The sequence below is a fragment of the Condylura cristata genome, unplaced genomic scaffold (assembly GCF_000260355.1).
Source record: "Condylura cristata isolate star-nosed mole 26May11 unplaced genomic scaffold, ConCri1.0 scaffold00012, whole genome shotgun sequence".
In the NCBI taxonomy this organism is placed as follows: domain Eukaryota; kingdom Metazoa; phylum Chordata; class Mammalia; order Eulipotyphla; family Talpidae; genus Condylura; species Condylura cristata.
The window spans coordinates 45,545,903-45,571,891 of NW_004567113.1; the positions used below are offsets into that span (position 1 = coordinate 45,545,903).

Genomic DNA, 25,989 nt, shown 5'->3' on the forward strand with positions numbered 1-25,989 from the left:
AGACCCTGAATTCAGGACTTCCAGGGACATGCGGACTGGGCAGCAGCCTCTGTGCTGTTTCCTGGGGAACCTCCAAGTTGCTAGGAAAATGGCTCCTGCCAGAGCATAGAAATGGCCCGATTAGCATTTGGGCTCTTTGCACTTACTGCTAGGATGGCAGCGTTGCAGTTTGCACACTTTCATTATTGACAAGGTGGGCTGGCTGTTTCTGCTACTCTTCTGTCACACTTTCCTTATCAACGCGGGCCCTCGGCAAGGGGCCCTGGCCTCCAGGGAGGAGAGCAGTGGCTGCTGGGTAGAGGGGCTGCAGCAGAGGCTGTAGTGGTGTTGCGGGGGGCGGAGGGGTGCATGAGTTTTGGAAGGAAGGGGACACAAAGACCGGGTGCAGGAGGGCTGGGGGTGCGGGTGGGCGGGACAAGCAGGAGCACAGGGGAGACAGACAGACAGCCACAGGCCCCTGCGGACATGTGCCTGAGGCCAGAAACCTTCACTCCCTTCCTCGCTTTCATTTGGGGGGGTTCATGGGGGGCACTGCTGAGCCCTGGGAGCTGGGAGCTGTGCCTGCTGTAGACAAGCTCTGCCAGCAAGTAGTCCTGGGATGAGGCCAGGTCCCAGGCTGGGCTGGCAGGGCTGACGCCATCTGCCTGGGTCCCCAGGGACGCCCTGACTCTCATCCCATGCCAAGTGGAGGGTCAGGGTGTCTCCATGTGCTGTGCCAAGGGAACTGGCCACACAGGCGCCACTCTGGTCTGTTTTTAACTCTTATCTTTGCCAACACTTGTCATGTTTATTCGGAGACTCTGGAAATGGTGGAAATACGATGATGTCATTTGATAACAGCAGGATGCCGTGTCCCTGAAGACCGACTTTCGTTGTTACTCAACGAAGAACCGTCATCTTCAGGATTTTTTCTTTACTTAAGAAAGCATACATATGTTATTAAAAAAAAAAAAAAGAAACTACAGAGGTACAAAAAAGTTGACAAAAGAATGGGCCATCATTTTCCTGCCCAGAAAACCCCTGGTGGCAGGAGGGAGAGGTGGGGGAAGAGAGCAGAGGGGAAGGAGGAGATAAAGGGGGAAGGAAGGGAGAAAAATAACGTGAACAACTGGAAACACTGGCACAGGACAGAAGGCACAAATAGTTGACTTTTGACAGCAAAACAAGCCGACTCCTCAGGTCCGGAGCAGTGGGGCTGAGCCGCTCAGAATACTAACGAGACATGTTCTGTTTTCTTTAACTAGTAGCTGGGTGGAGAACTTCCCTCCCGGGTTAGTGCCATTGTCTCTCGCCCCTTTTTTCCTTTTCAAACTCCTACTTTGGATGCATCACACCTTTTGGGAGCTTGAAAGTAAAAATGACTTTCTCTTGATGTCTCCGTGGCTCTCCCAAGGAACGACATTGCCTTTCTCCTTCTGAATCCTCAATCAGATGCCGACTCCGGCTCCTTCTTCTTTTCTGTTCCTTGCTTCTTTTAACCACAAGCACACAAATGGCCACCTTATGATACTGTTGTAGCAAAATAGGGGAAAAAGCAAAATAGACGATGCCTGTGCTCCTTGGAAAACAGTGAGGGTTAGTGGTGACTGAGCTTTTTTGTTCCTTTGGCTTCTGTTGCAGAAAGAAAGTAGGAAAATGGCTTCTTCCATTTTGTTTGTTTTTTTCATTACGCCATTAATCTCCATGAACAAGGCATGCTTTTTAGTTACAGATCGACCAGAAAAAATGCATATGCTGAGCCAGATGGGTGAAATTAACAGTTTCATTAAACTGATTTTAAAATCGCCAGTTTTGCAATATCACCATCATGACTTGGTGCTGTGGTAGAATTCAGACTTTAAAGAATGTGCAAGAGGAGCAGCTTGACTTTAGAATTCTTTTTTATTATATTCACTAGTGCAGAAATTGTTCAGATTCTTGTATAGAGAAAATATTGATTGGTGATATTGGGGGGAGTTCGGAATTTTCGTATGTATAAGAAATAATGGAATCTACTTACATGTCAGCCTCTGAGGCTTTTTTGTCCTAAGGATTTGACAGGAGAAGGACGCTCCTACTCTTCCCCAGCAATCCCAGCGACCTGGGAGTTCGTGCTAATGATTTTTGGGGTTCTGGGCCAGGGTCAGCAGGGCAAGTGATTCATTCGGAGCTTCATCTGGCTTGGAGTCTGATCTCCTTTGAGACCCTCGAGCCCATGTCTCCAGGCAAAACTCACCTTCCTTGGGTGTTTGGCAAAGCAGGCTAGGTGGGGTTGGATCGTTAACAAAATGTTAATGCTGCTTCGCTCAGAATGTGCACAGAGGGGCAGCTGAGATGAGTACCCCTGTAAACGTAAATATATGAATTAGAGGAAGTGGAATTTATTTTGTAACTCCTGGGACGTCTGTGGTGCATACTGGGTCTGGCAGAGAAAGTTCTCTTGTTTGACTTGGACAGGACAGAATTCTTCTCTCAACCATGGGAAAGGAAAATCTGAAAGGTGCTCCCCAGGCTCCAGGAGGATAGGAGTATTATTATTCAGATATATCCCAACAGAGGCGTAGAGGGAAATGATCAATATGTGCATTGCTGTGTTGTTGGTTAAAGCAAACCACTGGAGACTACCCGGAGCGTCTAAAAACTAAGACCTGGTTGGGAAATGACTCTGCTGTGAAGTGTAATCGTATTGAAGTTTTAGAAAATGCATACTTCTGACAGCCATGGACAGAAACTCCTGATGTGCTGTTTATTTTTTTTTTTTAAAAGTTGAGGGTCAGGAACTTTTTGGAAAGAAAATGTGTCTGCATACATACAGACAGATGTGATTGTGAGTTATTATTTGTGCAAAGAGAAGCACACATACCAAGTTTTTTGTTTTTTTTTTTTTAAGATTTATTTTTTTATGCACACAAGAACTGGGGTACAGGCCAGGGTACAGGTGAGAAGCTTCACTAGAGACAGAGTGGGGAGCAGAACAGGCAGACTGACTGAAATACACTGTGGAGAGAAACAGTGGGCAGGTCAGGAGAAGTCTGCTGTGCCACATGGGTCAGCTCCCTGGTTGGGGATCAAACTCGTGCTGCAGTGGCTGCGAATAGCTTCATAGTGCTGTGCTTTAACCCGTTGTGCCTCCAAGGAGAGCTCACACGCCAAGATTTAAATAGTCTTTATCTTCACTATTAAGGATTGGAGGAGAGGGAACTTCTGTTTTTATTTTATATGAATATGCATTGTGTGTGTGTGTGTGTGTGTGTGTTTGTTTTTTTGTTTTTTTTTTAGTATCTACTTCTTTAGAGGTTAATAAAATGCAGGAACCATGCAAATTCCAGTTGTTCAGCAGGTGGTTTTCTTCAGTATCTTGGACTCACAGTGAAAGCAGGTCCAGCTATGTATATTGCCTCTCAGAAACTTGGAGAAGGCTGGGGAAGGAGATCCAGGAATCAGGAGATGAGGGGCCTGCTGGGTGCCCCCTAGCTTGGCAGGATGAGGCACATGCCTGCCTGTGTGTCCACCAGCTCACAACCAATGACTTGGGCTTCACAGTCTGGCCTGTGGATTCTGCTGGTCTCTATTTTTAGAGTGGACCTCTCCAGGGAATTGCCCATAGATCCTCCCATTTGAGAGTCCACTATTGGAAACTGGCCATGGAGAGATCTCTTGCTGCTTCCTGGAAGCTGCTGGCAACATTTACATTTGGATGGAATGAAGAAAATCAAAGGAAAATATTGACCTAGGGAGAGTGAGGGTCAGGCCTTTACGCCTGAGCTCTGTGGGGATCACCTGTGGCCTGGAGTGCGAAAGGCACCTGGGAGCGTGGGCTGGGGCACGTGGGCCTGATGGTGACCACCTGCAGTATGGTGTGGGCGTGCGAGTGGCTGCACCTCAGCCCAGGGGCGGGGCTGTGAGGGTGGTGTCTCTCTGAGACGGGAAGACGGCTGAGCAGAACAGCTACAGGATGACGAGTGATCACAGAGCCCAAAGAGAAAAGGGGACAGGTTTGCCGGGGGCACCCTGCCTCGCCAGCCTGTGGGCTCATCCTGCAACAGTTGGCATAGAAGAGCTTTAAAGCCTGGAAAAATCACCTAGGGCCCTGACCTATCCTTTATCCGTCTGTCTGAATCGATAGATTCAGTGGCACACAATCACTGCCATTTTTGAAGGAGGTAAAACTTTCGTCTTCCGTTGACCATGTCATTTCAAACACAACCAGTCTCCTCAGTGGCTTTTTTGTGAAATACTTAAGATCCACGTGAGATCTACATGTCTTTTGGTTTCCTCGCCTCTAACAGGCGCAGAATAGAGAGCTAACATTCACGGGCTGAATTAATAAATAAGAGAGATGAATAATGCAGGCAGAGTTTAGAAGATTGTGACACTCAGATGATGGGGCCATGTCACTTGCTCAGTGTTTATCAGGTTAATGGGAGGATTAGGTAAAAAAGTATCAGCTTAAAGCAGTTGTGTCAAGAGCGAGGTGAGGTTGAAGAGACTAGCTGCCAGCTTAACTGGGAGGTGGGGGTAGGACACTCAGTGGGGACTCGCTCCAGTGACCTCCAAAGTTGCACCCCAAACAGGGTGCAGCCATTCTGTAGCCCTTGCAACTTCCGACAGATTAGTTGACGTCTCTATGCGTCTAGTGCCTCATCTGAAAATAAGGATTATCATCCTGAAATGGGTCATCATGTGACCTCATCTGCATAAGCCTTGTATTTAAAGAAGCCCAGCTTCCTTGATATGTTGCAAGTGCCCTAGAAAAGTTGACTCATTCTTTTTTTTTTTTTTTTAAGATTTATTTATTTATACGTGTAGAACTGAAGTATAGGCCAGAGGTGCAGGGGCAGTGAGAGTCTTCACCAGAGACAGAGCGGGGAGCAGAACAGGCAGATGAACAAAGTCCACTGCTGAGGGGAGCAGTGAGTGGGTCAGGAGAGGTCTGCCACGCCATGTGGTCACCTCCGGGGCAGGCGGGGATCGAACTCATGCTGAAGTGGCTTTAGCTTCTTTGTGCTGTGCTTTAACCCACTGTGCCACCAGGGAGGGCCTGACCCATTCTTTTTATTGTGTTTAGGACTGTACGAAAACCTAGAGGCAAAAGAGAATCAGACAGCATTTCACATTCCTGTACTTTTGTTCTACTTTTAAGAGCAGCAGCTAGGAATTGTTTCTGAGATAAAGCACATTCTTCTTCACAGAGTCCTAGAAGGGAAAAAAGTTCTCTGGACATTGGTGGTCCTGATTTGGTAGTGAGTTACACTTGAGTCCATGACTCTCTCAAGGTGCTCAGCTACACACAGCACAGGAAGCCAGGCTGTCATTTAATGCAAAGAGAAAGCTATTTACAGGGTGACACCATGACATCCCCAAAGGGCTTAATTTACCTCTCTGGAAGGTGGTATATTTCAAGGTACTGCAGGACCAACCATATTAATAACTCAGGTGGTTTAATTGGCTTTCCCCTTTCCTTTCTAAAGCCACATCAATCTCAGGGTAATTAATTGTGTGTGCTATGAATTGTGTTATTTGCAGCGCCAAGGAACCCAAATGAATCCGTATTAGAAATCGGTGGGAGGATATTTGAGAAGGCTGTAAAGAGACTCTCCAGTGTCGATGGGCTTCACCAAATTAGCTCTGTCATCCCCTCTCTGATGGATTCCAGCTGCTGTGGATACCATAAAGCATCCTACTACCTCGCCGTCTTTTATGAAACTGGATTAAATGTTCCTCGCGATCAGCTGCAGGTAGTGTTTCATGGGCTCCAGAAGGTGCCATCACCTCAGCTATAGTCACACCACAATGCTCTCACGCGCCAGGTGCAGCTGAACCCCTTCACACTCCCTGGAGTCCTTTACAACTTTGCAAGGATGTATATCCTTGGGGCTGTGAAAGACACCATCGCCTGCTTTTAGTGACTGAAAAGGATGTTTCATTCCTGGACATAGTCCCGGCATGGGATTAATAAAGTGCCTTAGGCACAGTTTGAGCAGATCTAACCAGAATCCCAATCTTTCAAGAACAAGCATCTCTAACCTAGTTCTTGGAACTGCCTTTGGGACCACTCTGCCTTGTTATCTTTTTAGCTAACTGGAGTCACCTGGACCTCCAGCAAAGTGTTGTCACATGAAGCCTCCTACCATCAAGAGAAAAGTTGAAACAGACAGTTGTTGCTGGTTTTAAATCCAAATTCATTATGCAACCTGCCTAACATTGGGAAACAGTTTTGTAAGCTCACTAAATGGTCCCTGATCACTTTTAGCTTCCCGATTTGCACAAGGCTTGTTCGTTTTGGATTTGCAAAAATTCAGATTTTGTAGACTGACCCAGGGGGCTACATACTCCTTTCCAGTGGCTTCCCTGTCCCTGATTATAGAGCTCATGATGGAAAATTTGTTTTTCTGAGTCTCTGAGATGATTCCCACTGAGGTGGAATGGTGTAGAAGATTCTGTCTCTGCCAGAGTGGCTGGTTGGCCATGGACAAAGGCTTCTCCTCTCTAGGCCACTATTTCCTCTATTAGGAACTGGGTTGCACCAGCAGATTGCTGAAGAACCTCCCCAACACTAGCATTCTGAGAGCATGAGTTTCGGCCATGGCCCACCCGCCAGGCCATCTGGCCATAGAGGACACAAAGATGCATTTCTGTTGCAAAAAGGGCAGAATTCAAGAAATTTTACACTATTAGACATTAATAGGACAGATAGTTGCAAATCTATAAACCATTAGAAAGCTGTATTGCCTTTTTTCCTAAACAATTTTTAAAGGCGTATTTACCTGTTTCTGGGTGGCCAGACCCCTATAGAAACAGGGCAGGTGACCCTTGGATGTTAGGAGTCGGTCGGTGGCCCCTGTCCACACCTTGTGAATGCCTTGTTGATTCCTCCCTCACAGGGCGTGCTGTATAGCTTGGTTGGTGGCCAGGGCAGTGAGAGGCTGTCTTCAATGAACCTTGGGTACAAGCACTATCAGGGCGTTGACGACTACCCCCTGGACTGGGAGCTGGCCTATGCCTACTACAGCAATATTGCTACCAAGACACCCCTCGACCAGCACACACTACAAGGAGATCAGGTACGAGAGAGCGAAAAATGGGTCGAAGTGGCGACGGCTATGTTGCCCAGGGCGTCCTGCAGTTTTCTGGCATGTCTGCCCTGTGACCGATTTGCTGACTTTCAGGGATGGACATAGGGCGTGGGGAGGACGCTCTGCACTTCCTACTTCCTGACTCTGAGCTCAGGCTCAATGCAGGTGCATTCCCACATCTCTGCACGGAAGACTTTTCATGAGTGGGAGGACTGGCATTGCAAAGTGTGGATTTGTCTCTGGACAGATTTAGATGTTGCAGAGAATGTGTGCCAGAAACATAGGTATCTTGTCTTTGTTCCAAGACCTTGTGAAATGGTGGGGTCCAGAGATATTAAGGAGAACGGAGTCATCTTGAGGGGTGGCAGTGAACCGAGGGCGCCTACCAATCTGTAGTAACAAGCAGTGTCTGGGTACATAGAGGCAGCTCCACCCTCAGCTATGTCCTGAGAAAGGGCCCTAATTTTGTAGGCGTCAGAATCTCATTGACTCATTGGGCAAAGAAATCAATGGCTCACACCTGTGCCCCAAACATAATGTATCCACTGGGAAGGGACCAGAATGTGGTTGGCTCCTGGACTGGGTTTGTACATGTCCACTCTCTCCAGAAAGGATTTGAGATGGCCTGGTGGTCATAGCAGTAGTAGAAGTGGTCAAGTTGAAAAGTGCAGGTTGGCTTGTTTTCTGAAGAGCCAGGTAGTAGATATTTTAGGCTTTGCTTATCCAGTGTCTGTTGCAAGTACTCACCTCTGAACTGACAATAACTAAATCAACAAGAGGCCTGGGTTTGCGCAGCCATTGCTGGATTTGGCTCTGGCCAAGACCGTAAACTCGTGGCTTTCCCTGCTTATGCTTGGTGAGCCCAGGAGATCAGCGCGGCTACGTCAGAACTGTGAAAGCTTAGGCTGAACAGCTAACGGGGAACCAGACTGCTCGCTGCTCCCCAGCACTGTTCCTGGATCGCACTCAGAAACCCACAGTGCAGAAAACTTGTTCTTTGATGACAGGGAACGGATGGTTTCTGGAGAAGAAGTCTGCTGTGGCCGCTGTACAGTTATGAAATCAATGACTCAAAGACACACACTGTCGGTGCACATTAAACACGAGCCAAGCTATCAAACACCAAAGGGCTGTCTATAGAGACATTCTAATTCCTTTAGAACAGATGATTTCTGGATAAGCTTACACACCCATCATTTGTATTCTCTGTGTGGATAAGCAATATGCAAAATTTGACCTCTGTTTGAAAGGAATTCATTTATTAATTGATAAACTTTTTTATAAAAAGGAATAGTTCTGAAGAAACATTCATACAAAGTCAAGCCACAGAATAATACTTCCACTGTTCTGTTAAACCCGAATGTGTTATTAATGGGCTGTGTGTACATATTATACTTTTAAGAAATCTAATTCAGCATAAATTAGCAATGTGAAATGGTATGTCGTGAACAAGCTCCTTTTCTTCTGAAGATTTGGAATGTGAAATGTTATGATTATGAAAGAAAATGTTTAATTGGTCAGAACCAGAGAAGATGAATAGAAAAGATCCATCTTGTAGCTGAAAAGTCGCTTGATGAAGAACCAGAGATAGGAATTATGCAGTTAGAGGAGTTGTATCATAGCTCATTTTCTTAAGAATGTGTAATTAACGGCTTCTTGAGAATTTAAGCAGGTGTCATACGTTGATTTAAATGTCCTTTTGTTCAGGAATCTATTAATTCACCAGCCCATATGGAACAAATGAGGAGATAAGGCAAGCTAGACCTCTAATTAACAAACCACGAGTCCTTCAGTCACTCCTTCCTTGAATCTTGCTTCATTTTCTTCTTTATGTGACGCAGTTCACATCACTTCACCTTCTTTATTAGTCATCTCACTTCATGTCATTTCTTTATGATTTAGTGGAACACTGCTTCAGATTGAAGAGAAGAAGATGCTGCGTTTGTTTGTTTCTTCTGGCTTAATCCTAAATGTGGTTCTCGAATTCTCTCCCCTTCTCATGCTCTTCTGCAAGGCTTGGCGCCCAGCCTTCTGTTCCTCTCCCTCCATGCTTTCTAAAAGGTGGGGACCATTGACACCCCTAGTTTCAGTGCCTCCCATTCACTAAGATCTCTCAGACCTTCTCTGGCTGAGATTTTCCTTACAAACCATGTGCTGTCATAATACTCAGACACCTCTCTGCTGTCCTTTCTGCACACACTTCTCAGCTATGGTACCGTTTAGTGTGCTAGCCACTGGGGATTCCTTTTGACACCCCCCACAGCCCTGTCGTGCTGAGTTACAGCCCAGTGGTGTCACAGGCCCGTTGCTCTCTTGTGCCTCCGTCGCTGCTGACACAGCCTGCCTTTGTCTCGTGTCATGTTTCTGCTGTGATAGCTTCTGGTTAGGGGCTGAACTGTGTCCTCTAACTTCACAGGTGCAGTCTTAACACCCCGTTCCTTAGAACATGGTGGTACTTGGAGATAGGTGCTATAATGAGGTGGTGAAGCTCACATGGAGTCACTGGGGGGCCCTGATCGTGTGTGCCTGGTATGAGGCCAGACGTGTGCGCACGCAGCAAGGAGAGATGCCTGAGACGGTGGCTGCCGAGACAGGCATCACATCTGTTCACATCTGTGGCCCTCGAGCCTAGCACTGTGCCTGACATGTAGTTGGTGCTCGGTGTTTATGCCCGGATGATGGGTAGGGGGAGGGTGAAGAGCCAGAGATGAACACATGGTGATGATGGCGTCTTGTTGACTCTCTGGTGCTTTCGGATACAACCAGTGTGCATGCTGTTGTCAGACTCACACGCCTCCTAGCTTTAAAGTTTGTCTCTGAGGCACTGAGCCCTGGTGACCTTTGCATGCATGTGACATACATGGGGCTCCTTCTACCCGCCGCCTAACTTTGGGGACTTGGGTATCTGCTTCCCTGCCTCTCCAGGGATGTAGTATTACAGCTAATATCCCCTCATTCTTACTTCAAAATCCCTAAAATGTTCGATTTCAACAAAGAAAACACACACCCCCTATAGGGAGTCAAGCACTGTGGTTGATTTTAGCACCCTAAGAAGTAGGTCCATAGTGGTGTATCCTACAGCCCCTGAAGAAAGTAAGTGGAGGTGGGCGGGTAAGCGCAAGCTCAGAAATCGTGTGGCTGAGCTCCTAGGCCTGCTCGCGCCTCCACTGGATCCTCAGTCCACAGAAGGCGGACACTGCAACTGGGAACCACTGGGCCCTTCTCTGCCTTCCCCCCCCCCCCCCCCAACTCTTTCCACCCCTTCTCACCCCTCCCCCTTCCCTCCTCTCTCCCTTTTCCTCCATTCTTTTCTCTACTTTCTCTCCCTCCTTTCTGTCTCCACCATGTCCTTCGCCTCCCCTCTCTCTCTGCCACACCCCCTCTCTCAGACTGCCCTGTCCTGGCTGGCAGACAGCTGCTAGGATGACGAGCTGTGCCCACTGCCATGGCCGCCTGTGGCTGAGCAGAGGGAAAGCCTGCAGAGTGGGGGTGTCTCAGGATGGTGGGGCCCCCTGCCCGGGCCCTAGGGATGAGTGCTGCAGTCTCCCAACATCGCACCCCCTCCCGCCCGGTCGGCAGGTTTAACTCTGCAGTGCAGGAATGCTCCTTGCCGCTGGGGTGAGCCCACAGCCATGGAGAAGCGCGCTCCAGTGTATGGCTGCGGGGGCCAGATTTGCTCGGGGCGGGACCCAGGTCCACCCTTCACTGCGTGGGAAGTCTCGGAGGCGCTCCGTGCCTGGGTGTCTGTGCGGATTTTCCCCTGTGCAGTGGAGGCTGTGAGGTCTCTCCTCACACGCTTGTGCCGGCAAGAATTACTTAATCCACGAGCATGTGCTCCGTGGAGCTTGGCACACAGCATGAGCACCCTTGAATGCTGCTGGCCCAACACTGCCTCCACAAATTCTATCCTTTCTACTTGCTAAAGCATATAGATAGATCTTTGTCCTGGTAGCCTCAGGCTTTGAACTGTATCAAACTGCAAATACCAGTAGGAAGACTAATGGCCTAAGCTGCTGTTAGCCTTTTGCACGTTAGAATGAACTAAGACCCTGAAGAGGATGACTTGAGCTTGCCATTTGCTATGTTCCCTGCTAAGCTCATCCATAAACCCTCTGATTTAATCCTCACGCAACCTTATGGGGTCAGTACTGGTTTCATTCCTGTTTTACAGATGAGTCACCTGCGACTCAGAGAAGCTCAGCAATTCACCCCAAGTCACAACAAATGAGTAGCGGAACCTAGTTGCGAACCCAAGTCTTGCAAGAGTCTCACACTGTAAAGAGCAAAGGGCACTGAGTTAGTGCTTTTGATACAGCTGTACTGTGCTAAGCTCCATTTTATGGATGTAGAAATTGAGCCTCTGATAGAATAGGTAACTGGCCCACCGGTAGTTTGTGGTGAGTTAGAAGTCAAGGCTCTTGGGTCTGATGTGAAGATTGTGTTCTCAATGGCTCCATCATGTTACACACCCCAAAAGACATAGTGGGGCCAGGTGAGGCGAGGGGACAGCTAACGAGTCACAAAGGGCAAGGCCAGAGCTAGGCAAGGCCAGCCAGGTCCCCCAGAAACATGGCCTTTGCCAAGCCCCTCTCACAGCACTGTTAGATGGAGGTCAGATATTTAAGGGGAGACTGAAAACAGTGGTCATTGGCTCCCCCTGGATGCTGGAGGCCTTTGCAGGGTGGTGAAGCTGGGTGAGGACTGTGATCCCCCAGACAGCTAGCCTGGGTTGACACCTAAGTTTGAAAGCCTCTAAGTATAGACCTTGGGTAAGTCACTTCAGCTCTCTGGACCACAAGTCTCCCCACATGTGACATTGGTAGTGGCTGTCTTACAAGGCTGCGAGGATTTAATGAGCCAGGCTGGGCTAAGCAATTAGAACAGCATCTAGCTTGCGGCCCACGCTGCCGTTAGAATGTCGCTGCACAGACACCTAAGTGTCTCGCTCCCTGCAGGGTGGGAACTGAGTCTCCATATATTAGGTCTTTCACTCAAGGCCCTCGACAAAGTGAAAGAGGAAGAGAAAAACAGCCAAAATCCAAAATATCTAAACTCTTCAGGTGAATAAAAATTTCTGAGACTTCACTACTTGAGCAGTTGAAACTTGAGCCCAGTTCTCAGCTCATCAGATGAGAGGGTCCCCTGGGGCTTGGTGTAAGATGCCCCTTGTGGGGCGCCTCTGTTCACATAGGTTGTTTCGTTGGGAGAGTCCATGAGATGGAGGGGCTCAGAGTCCCCCAGGACCCCAGGCCTCCTCTCCAGAGGCGGCATCGAGAGCCAGGAGGTCTGAGTTCTGCCTATGACTCAAGCCAATGCCAAGATGTGACCCTGAGGTGTGTTTTTCTGAGCCTCAGTTTCTTTGCCTGTTAAGTGAGGACTGAAGTGTGGGGTGTAGTCTGAGAAACACTCCCGTGGAAGGTTCTGTGGCCTCTCCTAGTGAGCCTCCCCACAGAGTGATTCTTCCGCATCTGAGCCTGAGAACCCAGTAACTCAACAACCTTACCGACTCGGATCTGAGCCCCGCCCTGCCCCTCCCTAAGTCCCCCAAAAGGACCCCTGGCTACAGCAGACACACCATGCAGAGACAACCTCAGGGACGGGGGTGGCGGCTGGAGTTTGCGAGTCCAAGCTGGGCTCTGAACCAAGCGGCAGGGAGGGCTGCAGGGACCGCAGGCTGGTCCTTGTCCTCTGAGACTCTGGAGCCAGCTTCTGTGCGGTCTGCCGTGGCCTGCGCCGGACACAGGAGCCCTTTCCCGTATGCTGAGCCGGGCGCTGCTCCATGGCGTGCAGGATGCATGAGTGGAGGCTGTGAGGCAGCCCCACCTTCCAGTGGGGTCTTTTTTTTTTTTTCAAAAATAGTCAAAATTTATACATCAAAATGAGTTTTCTTTCCTTCAGAGAAGGCAGACAGCTGGGAGGCTGTGGGGAAATTCAAAACATTGCGTGAACTTTCTGTGGGGTTCATCTTTTGCGCCCCCAGCACATTCCGCTTGTGTCGTCTGTGTCAGCATGCCTTCTTCTTGGCAGGGTGGATTTAAATTTTGGAAATAGCCGAAAGTTATTTGAAGCTGAACCTCCTAAATAAAAAGGGTTAGTCATGCAGGATAATAACACTTCGGGATAAATAAAATGAGGTTGCACTTAGAAAATATTGACTTACCCTTTTTGATGCCATGTAGAATCAGGCTCTGACATCTGTGGCACAAAAGCAGCTTCTCAAACAAGCTCGAGTCGTGGAAGTGGAATAAATTGTGTCCTCTCAAGACAAATTCTTCGATCGGAACAAAAATACCCAGTTAGATTCACGAGCCGCGATGCATTCATTTAACAAGCATTTGATCGAACGGCCTGAGAGATGTTCTTTCCTGTTTTAATTATTCCTGTGGTTTTTGCTTGAGCAATTGCTGGTTTAAGCATCATGTCTTATCTGTCATATGCTCATCCCATTTGGATACTTCTCTCCCGCCTCCCCCCTTCTTCTCTTCTTACTCTCCCTCCTTCTCTTCTCCTCATTTAGGCATATGTCGAAACAATTAGACTGAAAGATGATGAGACACTCAAGGTACAGACCAAGGAAGATGGGGATGTTTTCATGTGGCTGAAGCACGAAGCTACTCGAGGCAACGCAGCAGCTCAGGTAAAGAGAACCTGTTGTCTTAGACCGAGTCACACTGACTTGTCTTAGACCGAGCCACACCAAGGAAACCCAGAGCCCACAGTCTCAGTGGCTTAAAGCAGTAGTGTTTCTTTCCTGTGCACACAGCCTGGGGGGTGGGGGTTATTGGGGTTGTGCTTCATAGTCTCTTAGGAACCCAGGCAGCAGGGGCTTCCTCGGACCCCACACTAACCAGCCACAGCAGGCGGGCAATGCTCCCCTCGGCTGGCTTCTCCTGCTCTGCTCAGAAGTAGCACAAGTGACTGTCCTCATTTGCGAAAGCAAGAGGCTTTTCCACTCGACTTCCAGCAAGCTGGAGGCGTGGTCCTGCCTGCGCCCAGGAGTGGGAGCCACCGTCCATTTCACCAGGCCCAGAAACTACCAGACATAGTGGACCGGATGGGAATGAAATGAGGAGGCTCTTGTGCAAAAGAGGTTAGTTGGACGTTGCAGAGTAGCTGCGAGGACACTAGACAGCCATACATGTTACGTGTCAGGTTAGCCCAGAGGGAGTCCGTGTCGCATGTTACTTAGCCCAGAGGGATCCCGCCTGGTCTCTGGACATGCTGGCCTTTTGGGTAGACTTTAAAACAAGACAGGTCAGGAAGCTGGGAGGATGCTCTTCCAGGGTGTGTTGCCTTGATTTTCCTGGGATGGGTGCAGTTGTGGCTGAGTGCAGAGGGCCCCCGTGTCTAAAGGTGGGCATCACCTTGCTCGTTCTCTGTGTGCAGACAGTGTGGGGAAGAGGCGCTGGACCTGCTGAGCAGGCAGGAGGTGGCAGCTGGGGAAAGGAGGAAAAGGCATCAGAAAGGCATGGGAGCAATCATTTCAGGCAGGAAGGTGTCTCCCTCCACTTATCAAGGTCTTCATAGCATTTAAGGAGCTACTTCGCTGGATGGTAGAAGTAGTTGGGGGAACAGAGAAGAGAAAGAGGGGACAGGAGAAGCAGAAGGGAAGACGGTGGAGACCCAGCCACATGCAGCCAGAACATCGACAGAGGTTGCCCTGGCTCCATTCTCCTGTGCCCCGCTCGCATCCTTCCAGTGCAGACTGTGCACTCTGGGAGTACCACCGCTACCCCCTGGGTGCTCCAGAGCTTGCATGAGTTTCCTAGCAACAGACACTTCTTCCTTCATTCAGTTAGTTTTTGTTGAGCTGCTTCTATGAACTTCTATGGAGCTCTGTTGAGTGTGGGGTTGAGGTGGGAGGGCAAGCAGATAACATCATGAGGTCTTGGAGAACTCCCGTCTCACACTTCAGCGCAATGGCCCATGTGGACAAACGCTGCGGTAGCAGCTAGGTTTGTAGAGGATGCTGTGGCAGAAACAGGCGTAGTGTTCAGAATGGTACCTCTGCAGGGCAGGGCCCAGGACAGGCGCCACTACCTAGCAGGTGACACGCGAGGAGCAAGCAGTCTGGATTGTTGTCCAAGGTCCACTGAGCTCTGGCCCCAGGTGCAGTGGGGTCATTTGTGTGTGTGCACACACTCTCCACCTGCACTTATGCTCCATGTCCAGTTTGTTAAGGAGTTGTCCTTGCACAAGTCCACCTGCAGGACTCTGGCTCCAATCGCAAGAGACCACATGTCTAGCTCATTCTTGGTCCTTAAGATAGTCTCAGTTAGGTTTGTCTTCCCATCTTTGTCAAGCGGTACCCAGAAAGTCATTATTCTAAATTGCTCTTGTCTTGAAGCAACGATTGGCCCAAATGCTCTTCTGGGGGCAGCAAGGAGTGGCCAAGAACCCAGCAGCGGCGATTGAGTGGTATGCCAAGGGCGCCCTGGAGACCGAAGACCCGGCGTTAATATACGACTATGCCATCGTGTTGTTCAAGGTGAGCGTCGCTTACTTTGTGCTGAAATTGTGCGCTTCTCAGGCAAACGGCACGTCGCAACTGAAGAAGCTGCGTCTCTGTGCCCGTCACTCTTGATGAAAAGGGGTATTTGCTGCAAGGGCAGAGTCGGAAGCAGCACCTCGTCTTGTTTTTAATCATTAGTCTTTGGCACCTGGCTTCTCTTGGCTTTTGCAAGAACTGTGGCATTCTGGAGGAGACTTCCCTGTTTTACGGATCAGTACCTGAGCCACGGATCAGTACCTGAGCCAGCTTCCCAGCCCCCAGGGGCTGTGAGCTCACAGCAGGCAGAGTTGTCACTGAATCATAGCTTCAACTGTTGGGTTGATCCCAACCATTCTGTTGATCAAAACAAAGGTTTTGGTTTTGAGCCAACAGAATAGGGGGGCTGGGTAGGCAGCTTCAGCCCAGAAGACAGTTGGTAGAGTTTAAATACCTCTCTGCAGCCCCCATCAGGAGTCCTTGATCTGTCTGATCTCCTGGGACGATGGTAATGACCACGATGGGAGAGCACACATGGGTGTCGAGAACCTCACAGGGCCATGTGTCCTATACAAGACTGTAGTGTCCATGATGAGTGAACCAGGGCTGCTTACCTGATCTGGGCGCATCAACACATTTAATCCTCACAGCCACCGTGTGAGGTCAGTGCTGTGGTGTATTATGACTGCTGTATCTATTCAATAACAAAGGCACGGAAAAAAGTGTCCTTTGCCCAAGTTCACACAATGGATACATTTCCGATCTGGGACTCTGGTCCTAGCAGTCTGGCTTCCGTGCCTGTTTTGCATACTCTCAGCACAGAGCCATCCATTCATCAGTCTTGGAAAAGGAAAAGATGTTGGGTCTAGTGAGGAAAACCTGGGACCCTATATCCAGGCCCAGAGAAAGCAGCTACCCGCACATCACATGAGCCTTAAAATAAGAACAAAGCTTCACGTGGCCAGAGCCACAACTGGCCACTCAGTATTGTGACTTCTGCTACGTTCTCTCCTCCAGAGCTTAAAACATATCGGTTGTGTGGTTTCCAAATTTAGGACCTGAACTTTCTCTTGCCAGTTGTCAAATCGGCATAGAAATGGTTTGATTCTTCGCCGCTTGCCAGTACATTGATACATGTACTCAACAAACATCCATTCAGGGCTGACAGAGTGCCAGGCCTGCTGGCTGGAGGGGCATAGAGATGTTGGAGCCGTGTCCTGATCTCAGGGGCTCATAGGCTGCGGGAAAGACAGAGACAGGCATGAAGAAGGGGTCCCAGCCCCCCAGTGTCGAGACTGGCTATTGTCAAAAGTGTGATGCTGTTAAAGGCATGAATCAAACATGACTTCTGCCCACCAGGAGATCACAGGCTAGCAGGAGTGGTAACTGCATAAACTGATGATGCCGGAGGTAACAGTGTAGCTTCAGAGTTTAATTTCCCAAACCTGTGATCTGTTATCCCTGGGTGGGGCATCAGAAGCCCTTTGCCAGCATCTCCAGGATGATTTTGCCTCTGGCCAGATCTCTTTGAGTATAGTTCATGAGAACCCAGGCAGAAAATGGACTTTGTAAATGTGAAACCCAGCCCCATGCACTTGGTTTGGTGTGGGCGTTCGGCTTACTGTACTCAGAGAAGGCACCATGACAGTGGCTGTGGCTTGTCCCGGGGGGTGGGGGGGGCACCGTCCCATTTTGTATGAACTTTGTAAACAGCAGCTTGTTCTTGAATTCACTCAGTGGATTGTCGTTGACTATCACCATGTACCAGGGCTCTACCTTGAACAACCTCCACTAACAGTCTTTGTGCAAGAAAGGGTCACACTTGCTAGGTTAAGTAGCACGTAACCTGGAAAGTCCACAACCTAGAAACTAGTCCCAGAGTTCTAGTTAAAGATCCGTGAGGTTCTGGAGAAGTCACCCTCTCTGGGTCTCAGGTTTTTCCTTTAGCACAAAGAAGTTGGCAAAGAGAAACTACAGGTTCAACCAGGTTTTAACATTCTGTCATTCCAGCCTCTGATGTTTTTGCAGAAGTGTCAAAGGCAGTCTTGTCACTCCATGCAGGCATACCCATGGCCATGGAGTGCCCTCTTCTCCCTCCCCTCCCTCTACTTAAGTGAAGTAACGGTGCACTTCTGAAAAATAGCTGCATCTTCCACTGGCTTCAGTTCATCAGGCTTATTAAACAGGAAAGTTCAAGTCTAGTAGAAACGCAGTGTGTGCAATTTACCCTAACTTAGATTTACAATTTTATTATCGATCCTGAAAAATGCACTAACGTATCCCTCAAGGAGGCTGGGAGTGGTTCTTCATCTTCAGCAGAGAACTGAAATGTCCAGGAGGGACTGTGGTGTGATGGCTACATGTTTGGACTCTGGAACCCACTGTCTGGGTTCAGATTGTCTCTGCTTTTCATTCACCGTGTGACTCTAGGGGAGGTGCTCAGGTGGGAAATAACGGCACCTCTGGTGGGATTGTTGTGAGGAGCGTAGAAGACAGGATAGTGCTTGCCCTGTCAGTTAACCAGGGAATGCTTACTAGTGCTGTCTTCACTTATTCCTGAGCTAAATATAGTAAGCAGAAGTAAGGAGAAGTTTAGCGCTAAGTATTTAATTAGAGTTCAAGCTATAGCACTGCTAAGTGTCCCTGTCTGCTGCCATAGGTGATAACTTCAGCCACCGTCTCAGGGCAGGAGCGTGTGGCGCAGAAGTGTCAACAGTAGAATTTGGAAGCAGCCACAGTGTTCATCTGATGCTGCTTGCCTGCTCTGTCATTGTCACCCATGGCAGGAGATACCGTAGAGGGACTTCCCAGCCCTCCTCACACCCATTGCTGGCTCACATAGTCCTGCCACATGTCTACAGAGCCCCTGTGTGGTAACAAGAACCCCAAAACCACTTCCCTCCATGCTGCACAACCCACTTTGCTGGAAAAAAAACTGCATTTTGCTGAGGAACTTTGTCCATTTTTGTCAGGATCAGAGACCACCATTCCAAGGGGTCCCCTGTGCTTCACAGTTGGTCTCTGAGCTGTGTCTGAAGCTGCACCCTCCTGCCCTGTGGACTTCTGCCAGGGCTCAGGAAAGCTGCGATGACAACCTAATATTATACTTGACTGTCTGGCACAGATAGAGTGCTTGATCTGGCTGGCAAATTAGATAAACCCCAGAGAAAAGCACCCAGGATGACCAGACTCATTTACCCGTCTCCATGGCTTCTTCCAAAGTATACCTGTGGATTGACGCAAATGGGCCTCACCAGTGATAAATGGGGAATTTCCTGCACCTCTGTCCGGGGAGGTTGAGATCTGTTGCCTCTGCCCCACAGATAAAGCTCAATAATGATGATGCTGTGGGGATGATGGCTCTGCCTACAGAAATCTGGATGACTTGGTTTTTCATAAAGGAGGCTTGGGTTTTAATGAAAAATTACAGGTTTTAATGAAAAATTACTTCTCAGTATTTTGTCTCAATACTGGATCTGTGGGATGTTTTTGAGCACACTTCGGGTGTATTTTTTTTCATAATCACTGCTGTTTATCATTGTTTAGGGTCAAGGAGTAAAAAGAAACAGACGGCTTGCCTTGGAGCTGATGAAGAAAGCAGCTTCCAAGGTAACACTTATGCATATTGTCAGAAGGAACATTCCTGCCACACACCCACATGCTTCTAAGTCTGGGAGAGTAAATGGCCAGCGTTTTCCTGCAAAGCCCCAAGGTGGGGGGTAGGAGGGGAGGTCTCCGGCTGGCAGCAATGAGTCTTTTTTGCACCACAGCGCACAGAAACCTGCCCTAACAGGACTGCCCAATTCAAAGGCCGCATTCACTCTTCAGTCAATAGAAAGCAGACCAATTTTGTTTGAAGGCTAAAATTATAATCACAGGCTGCCCTGATCACAGGCAGTGGGGGCTCCTTAAAATGGAGTGGGAATAAAGGCCCTCAATTAGGAAGGCCAATACTTCCTTGAAGCTTAACGCTATCCTGTCCAATTCCTTCTGTTCTCGAGTTTCAGTGGTGGGACTGTTTATCGAGTTTCTTATTGGGCTGAAAGATTACTTTGCTTTTGTCACTGTTTACTTCTCAAGGTTAACTTCAAACCAGTGAGGTTCAGTCAGCCTGACAGAATGGAGATTATACTGCTGCTTTGGAGGAGTTCCTCACTGACACCCATGGGTGCCCAAAGCTATGGGCAGACCTGTGCAATCCAGGCACCTGCACGTGCACATGCACAGAGATTTGCAAATGAGCAACTCTTCAATCTGTATCCCAGACAGGGTCTATAAGGACCCAGGGGCTCATGCATATGCCTCCAACCCCCAGAGCTGGCGAGACTTGTCCCACAGCAGAGATTCCAAAAGCCACCAGCTTTTGGTTTCTCGTCCTTGCTCCCTTTCTTTGAGGAGGTCAGAGTGTCTCTTTTCCTGGAGAAGAGAAGCTGAAGCCTGCAATAAGAGCCAGGAGGCTTCTGCCCGCCTCTGTGGCATCTGGAGGGAACATAGGTTGCCCACTGAAGTGCCCACCACTTTCTGAACCCACCCACATTGTAGCGCAGATATCAGGAAGCAGCTTAGTGGTGGCCATTGAGGACAGGGTTCTAGAACATGCCAAAGGAGGCCAGTGATAGAGTTTCCTGGCAGGTGTGGAATGTGCCTCTTTAACCATCCTAATGGTGAACTGATAGCTAATGTACTTTATTTTTAATGGATTTTTAGTGGAACTTACATATTCTTGGGGAAATATATTTTTATGGCCCACTCAGAGTGGTTATAGCCTTAAAATTGCTCTGTGATCGCACTCATTCATGCAGCAAGGAGCTAGCAAGCCCTTTCTCTTTGTCGGTCACCGTGGTGATGGTGGCATGAGGTGTGATTTTGGGGCAGTCAGCCAAAATTCACATGGCGTGAGATCTGTTGAAGGAACTGTACGTTTCCAGAAAAAAAGCATGAGTAAGGAGAAATAAGACAGGGTTTCTTGGGGGCTCCTGCAGTGAGTCTGCGCGTAATTGCTAATGGAGTTCTCTGAGTGTTTTTGAATGATGAGGGCACATTTGAATTAGACACGTCACCAAGCTACCCAAGAGACAGGCCCGGTTCTCCGGGATCCAGGGGTCCAGTTATGAAGACAAGCCAGAGCAGAGCAAAACACGCAGCAGCCATGTGCCAGGGCTGTGCCCGTTGTCAAAGTCCAGGCAGTTCTGAAAAGAGGAGAGGGAGGAGGCCAAAGCCATCAGGAAGTCTTCATGGAGGAGGTGGTGGCCTGAACTGGGGGTAGGAGGATGAGATGGCAGAAGGCTGGTATGATCAGATCATGCTTCCGCTAGAAGCAAGGAGAGCTGGGTCCAGATAGGTTGTGTGGGCTGAGACCACTTGTGACCTCTGGTGGTCTGCAAAAGCCATTTTGAAATTACCTTTGCTGGGCTGGTGGCATGGCAGGTTCTTGCCCTTTACACAGAACCTGATATATTACATCGCTGAAATGCATTTATTCTATACATCTTATCAGGAGCCTGCCTTGCACCTGATACTATTTGAGGCTCACAAAACAGCACCCCCAAAACGATCCCTCTATGTATCAGCTATCTTAGGGGCCAGCAGATCTGAGCCCTACTCTCGATCCTTGGGGTATAGGATTTAGATTGTTTTGTTCAGCATGAACATTCTAAGGGTGACTTTTGTGCATTCGTCAAATACGTGTTGAGCACCTGATGTGTGCCAGGCTCCACCTTCCTAGCTGTTTGGGATGGAGAAGAGAGCTTCTCTTCTAGTCGGCTGTTAGCTTCCTTCTCCTGGACTTCCTAGCACCCAGATTCGAACATAAAGATGGAGAGGGAGCTATTGCAGAATGGAAAGCTCTGTCCTGGGGTCTTGGCATCATGCTGGGGCACCTACATTTTCCTGGTGCACAGAGAGGCCAAGGAGATTTGGTTTCCCCTTTTGGATTCTGGCTTAACAAGCCTCACGAATGCAAGAGCAGCGGTTGCCCCTCGAATCCTTCTCCCCCTGCTTGTTTGTGGCCGAGTGCCTAGCAGGAAGGGAGGAACAAGAGTTGTCTGCCCAGGTTTGCACCTGAGGCCTGTCACTGCTGGACAGGAAGCTCCATCAGGAACACTCACGCTCCTGCACGCTCCCGGCCTCCCATAGCCAGCCTCGAGACTCCAGATGGAAGCAGGTGGGAGTGCCTGGAGCTCACACCTGGTAGCTTGACTCAGCAGAAGCAAGGGGCTCGCGCCTGGGTTTGCATGAAGCAGCCCTTCCCGGTGGTAGAACCAATCTGCTTCAGCCCCCACCAGGGACGCTAAGTGGTCACAAAGCACCTGTCTTTGCAAGAGGGGTGCTGTGGCTGCTTCCCTGAGGGGCTTGCTGGTCTTGAGGGCTCCGTCATCAGCAGATGGGCGGGTGGGTCACCTAGACACATCCTGGCAGGTTTGGGGCTTCCTGTCACAGCTGAGCGCTCATGAGTTTCAAGGGCACTGTCAACACTGCAGGGCGATGAGAGGCCCCTCCCAGACAACTGATGTGGAGGAGCCCGCAGGAGCTGAGTGATGACTTGGGGCCAGCCTGGTGTGTTGCTGGAAGGCAGAAATCCCAGCAGCAGCCGGGCGGGATCCGCCTGGGACCACTCCAACGCACGTGTTCTCCAGCACTTAGTTTTTCTTTAACGCCATCTGCCCCCAAGTAGAGAAAAGGAAGCTTTTGTTCAGACTCAGGCAGAATGCTTGCACCACAATTAATTCTCCTTCGCTTTCATTTAAAATAACAAAAGTCATCTCCTTCTTGTTCTGAAATCCAGGGATTGCATCAGGCAGTCAATGGCCTGGGATGGTATTATCACAAATTCAAGAAAAATTATGCCAAAGCCGCCAAGTACTGGTTGAAAGCAGAAGAAATGGGGAACCCAGATGCGTCGTACAATCTTGGAGTTCTGTATCTGGACGGCATCTTCCCCGGGGTCCCGGGGAGGAATCAGGTGAGGACGAATGGGAGCAGCTACGTGGCCCGTAAGTGACTGCATGGGGAAGGGGTGCGCTGGGCCCCAAGACACAGCCCCCGTCCTCAGGCCCAGCTGGGAAGACGAGACATCACAGGGCCGAGGAGGGCACAGAGCCAGCTGCCAAGTGTGTGCCAGTTGCTGACACCCAAACCGTCGGGAGAAGGGGAAGTTTTCGTGCAGGAGGGGGCGTGAACTGGGGGTCAGGGAGACAACCAAAGGCGAGAATGATCGGCACCAGTGCTGCTCCAGCTGGAAACAACGAAGGCTGGATCCAAATAGGGTGGCATGAACCTAATCAATAATATTGGCAATACTATTATTGTCGTGAACAATGGCGACAACCTTTAATGTGTGCTGAGCGCTTCCTCACCTCACGAGCGCGGCATCCCGACGGCCCCCTGGAGTAGTTACTATTAGTCTTCTGCGTAGAAGAAGCCACAGCACCTCTGAGAGGCGACATAACTTACTAGGTCAAACACGGCACCGTCAGGGCCTGCAGCAGAAACCCCTTGTTCAGTGAGAGTGTTGATGATGGTAATAACAGTGACGATCTGGGCACGTTCCATTCAGCAAGACTTACTGACTGCCCACCCGATGCCAGCCGCCGAGGATACAGCAGCAAACGAAACAGTCCTCACTCTTAGGAAACATATGTTCCAGTGGGGGAAAGAGATAATAAGTAAATAAAAATAAAAGGGCAGGTAGAGATAAACATGGTGGAGAATAAAGGAGGACACAGGGTAGAGAGGGGGAGACTTTCACAAGATCGGGAAAGAGCTCTGATCATGTGATGTTGCACCGACTTGTCAAGTACAGATAGCTGGGAGAAGAATGTTCCAGAAAGAGGGAACAACCAGGGCAGAGATGGGGAGGAAAGCAGGTTTGGCATGCTCTCAGGACAGCAGAGATGCCGGAGCAGTAGAATCAGGAAGCAGGGGAGGTGGGGCGGGGAGGTGAGGGAGGCCGTTGGCAGGCTGCTGTGAGCAGGATGGAAACCTCTGGGCAGCTTCAACCGGCCAGTGAGATGCTGGATTGAAGGCTCCTCCTGGGTTCTAGCAGAGACGAGATGAACGCGGGAGCAGGGGGTTAATGTGCTGAATCCAAGTGAGAAAGGCTGGGCCTTGGCTCCAGAGGGCTGAGAGGCCGGGGAGTCTGGATATATTCTGCAGGTCAGGGAGACAGGATTTGCCAATGGATTGAGCATGAGGTGTGAAAGCAGAGGACCTCAGGGCGTCTGGCATTTACTGAGATGGCAAAATGGAGGGAGCATCACAGTAGCAGCAGATTTGGGGGTGTGGCATCAAAAGATTATTTTTTGTGACGCACCATGCTAACCACCAGAACGTGACCTCATTTAATCTCCGCAGCAACCTTTTGTGCTAGCTGCTATCAGAAGCCACATTTGTCAGTTGAAACGATAGTTAATCCCTTAGTTACGTAGGTGAATTAACATGTCCGTGTCACCCAGCTCATGAAAAGCAGAGCCAGAATTGAACCCAAGTCTGCCTGACTCCAAATAAACGGCAGGCGGCTGTCTCGGGAAAATAATAGTTCCAGTAGAACATAGAACTGTCTAAGTGTTGGTTTTATTTTTTCCCCTCTACTGCTCTCTAAGTATATTTTCATGCATTGCAAATGTCTGGTAACTCTCCCACACATCTGTGAGTGTGGATTTTTTATTGTCATATTCTAATTCTCACCTTCCTGGAAATGCAGTTTTTGCACTAAAACTGCACTTGCTTTTGGAGACAGGTATTAAGCAAGGGCAGGAAAGCAATTGCTGATGTTTTCACCCAGGTGAAAACAGGCCTCTGTCTCCCTGGCAGGCTGAGGTGAAGCTCAAGGTAGGTGGCAATGGCAGTGCCCTTACATGTTGTCTTTCGTGCATAAACATTATCAATGCACTGCCACGGTCAAGCTAACCACAGACGGGGCTTCGTGGCTGGCTGTCTTCCTGGAATTTGACTTGCCTTGTAGATGCAGGATTTTCTAGCCTGTGATGATAACAGGGGCTAAGTACCTCATTACCTGGGCTCCAGTGAAACCCCCCTACTATGGGGAGTGAGATCATATGTGTTCATCTCTCTGCAGACTTTAGCTGGTGAATATTTCCATAAGGCTGCACAAGGCGGTCACATCGAAGGGACCCTATGGTGTTCTCTCTACTACATCACAGGGAACCTGGAGACCTTCCCCAGAGACCCCGAGAAGGCTGTTGTGTAAGTATCTATCAGATGTTAAACAGGAAGGAAGTCACAGGCTCTATGCACTGTGCCTGAGGAATCAGTTCTTTCAACTTCTTTGAACTCCCAAAATTTAGTTTGGTTTTTTTTTAAATGAAATCAATTTTATAGAACAAATACACACATACATCAACATTTTAATGCCTTTCATTGTGTCTTTGTAGAGAGGGAAAAATCATGTATACATATAATACATATTACTCCACAAAAATGGATTCTGAATTTTCTGTGCAGAGCCTTGAATTTCAAAGCTTTATCAAATTTGAGATTTTTTTATATTCCTATTCAGTAGAAAATAGAACCAGGTTTGGTGATCCCTCTTCGGTAGAGTTGATGAAAGAACACTGTTGTGTTCATTTTAAGCTTTCAGGTAAAGCAAGCCATCCTTCACAGGCGGTTACTGTCTTAAACCTAATGATGCATTTGGCACAGGTTTGCAAAAATCCTGGTTCATAATTAAAAAGAAATGTAACCCAAACTCCAAAGGCTCACACCGACTGACCGAATAAACTAGCTCACCTACATTTTTATCTTTGCAGATCCCGGGCTGGTATTTTTTTTTTTTTTTTGCAGATTTTCTGTTTAAATGTAGTTTTTAATTTTATTAACTCTACATGCATAGTGTTTCAAGAGTCCGATTTTAAAAATTAAAAAAAAAAATAGGGAAAAAGAATTGCACATGAGGAAAAGAAAAGAATATCACGAGACAGGAATTCTCTGCCTCTCCCACCCAGACTCCTGTCTTGTTCCCTGCCATAAATCACTTTCAATTTTTTAATTGACTTATTATTTCTTTTTGACTTGGCTCTATCTCTAAATAGCATGCTATACCACTGTTTCTTGTGATTTTTATTATGGTGTTGTCTAGTGAGCGATACAGGCCTCGTTCTCATTCCCCATCGCTGCTGTTTCCCTGCCCGGTCACACCTTCTGCTCTCTCCCGTCTGGTCAGCTGACAGTCAGGGGCTGCCACAGGACATGCCACCCATGTGGTCTAGTCAGTTGCTGAGCACTGGAGTAGAGTTATGGCGACTTTTTTCTTTCCTGCACGACTTTTTATTATTTTTTTATAATAGCTTATTTTTACATCATTTTGAACGTTTTATTTTTTTGTCAATTATAATCCCCGTGGGTTTCCCATCACCGAGTCACACATGTGCCATCACCATATTTCCATGCACTTCCCTTCCCCCTTCCTCACCCCCCCCCCCTGTTTTT

General features: G+C 48.7%; 1 protein-coding gene across 1 annotated transcript in view; it reads left to right on the plus strand.

Annotated features, from left to right (window-relative positions):
- Window positions 1-25,989, plus strand: part of SEL1L3 (sel-1 suppressor of lin-12-like 3 (C. elegans)) — a 79,690-nt gene that overhangs the window by 32,563 nt on the left and 21,138 nt on the right. The window contains exons 10-16 of the mRNA XM_004681365.2: window positions 5,506-5,717; window positions 6,864-7,043; window positions 13,573-13,692; window positions 15,403-15,543; window positions 19,090-19,152; window positions 22,328-22,504; window positions 24,620-24,747. Coding sequence (XP_004681422.1) covers window positions 5,506-5,717; window positions 6,864-7,043; window positions 13,573-13,692; window positions 15,403-15,543; window positions 19,090-19,152; window positions 22,328-22,504; window positions 24,620-24,747 — 1,021 coding nt within the window. The remainder of the gene's footprint in view (window positions 1-5,505; window positions 5,718-6,863; window positions 7,044-13,572; window positions 13,693-15,402; window positions 15,544-19,089; window positions 19,153-22,327; window positions 22,505-24,619; window positions 24,748-25,989) is intronic.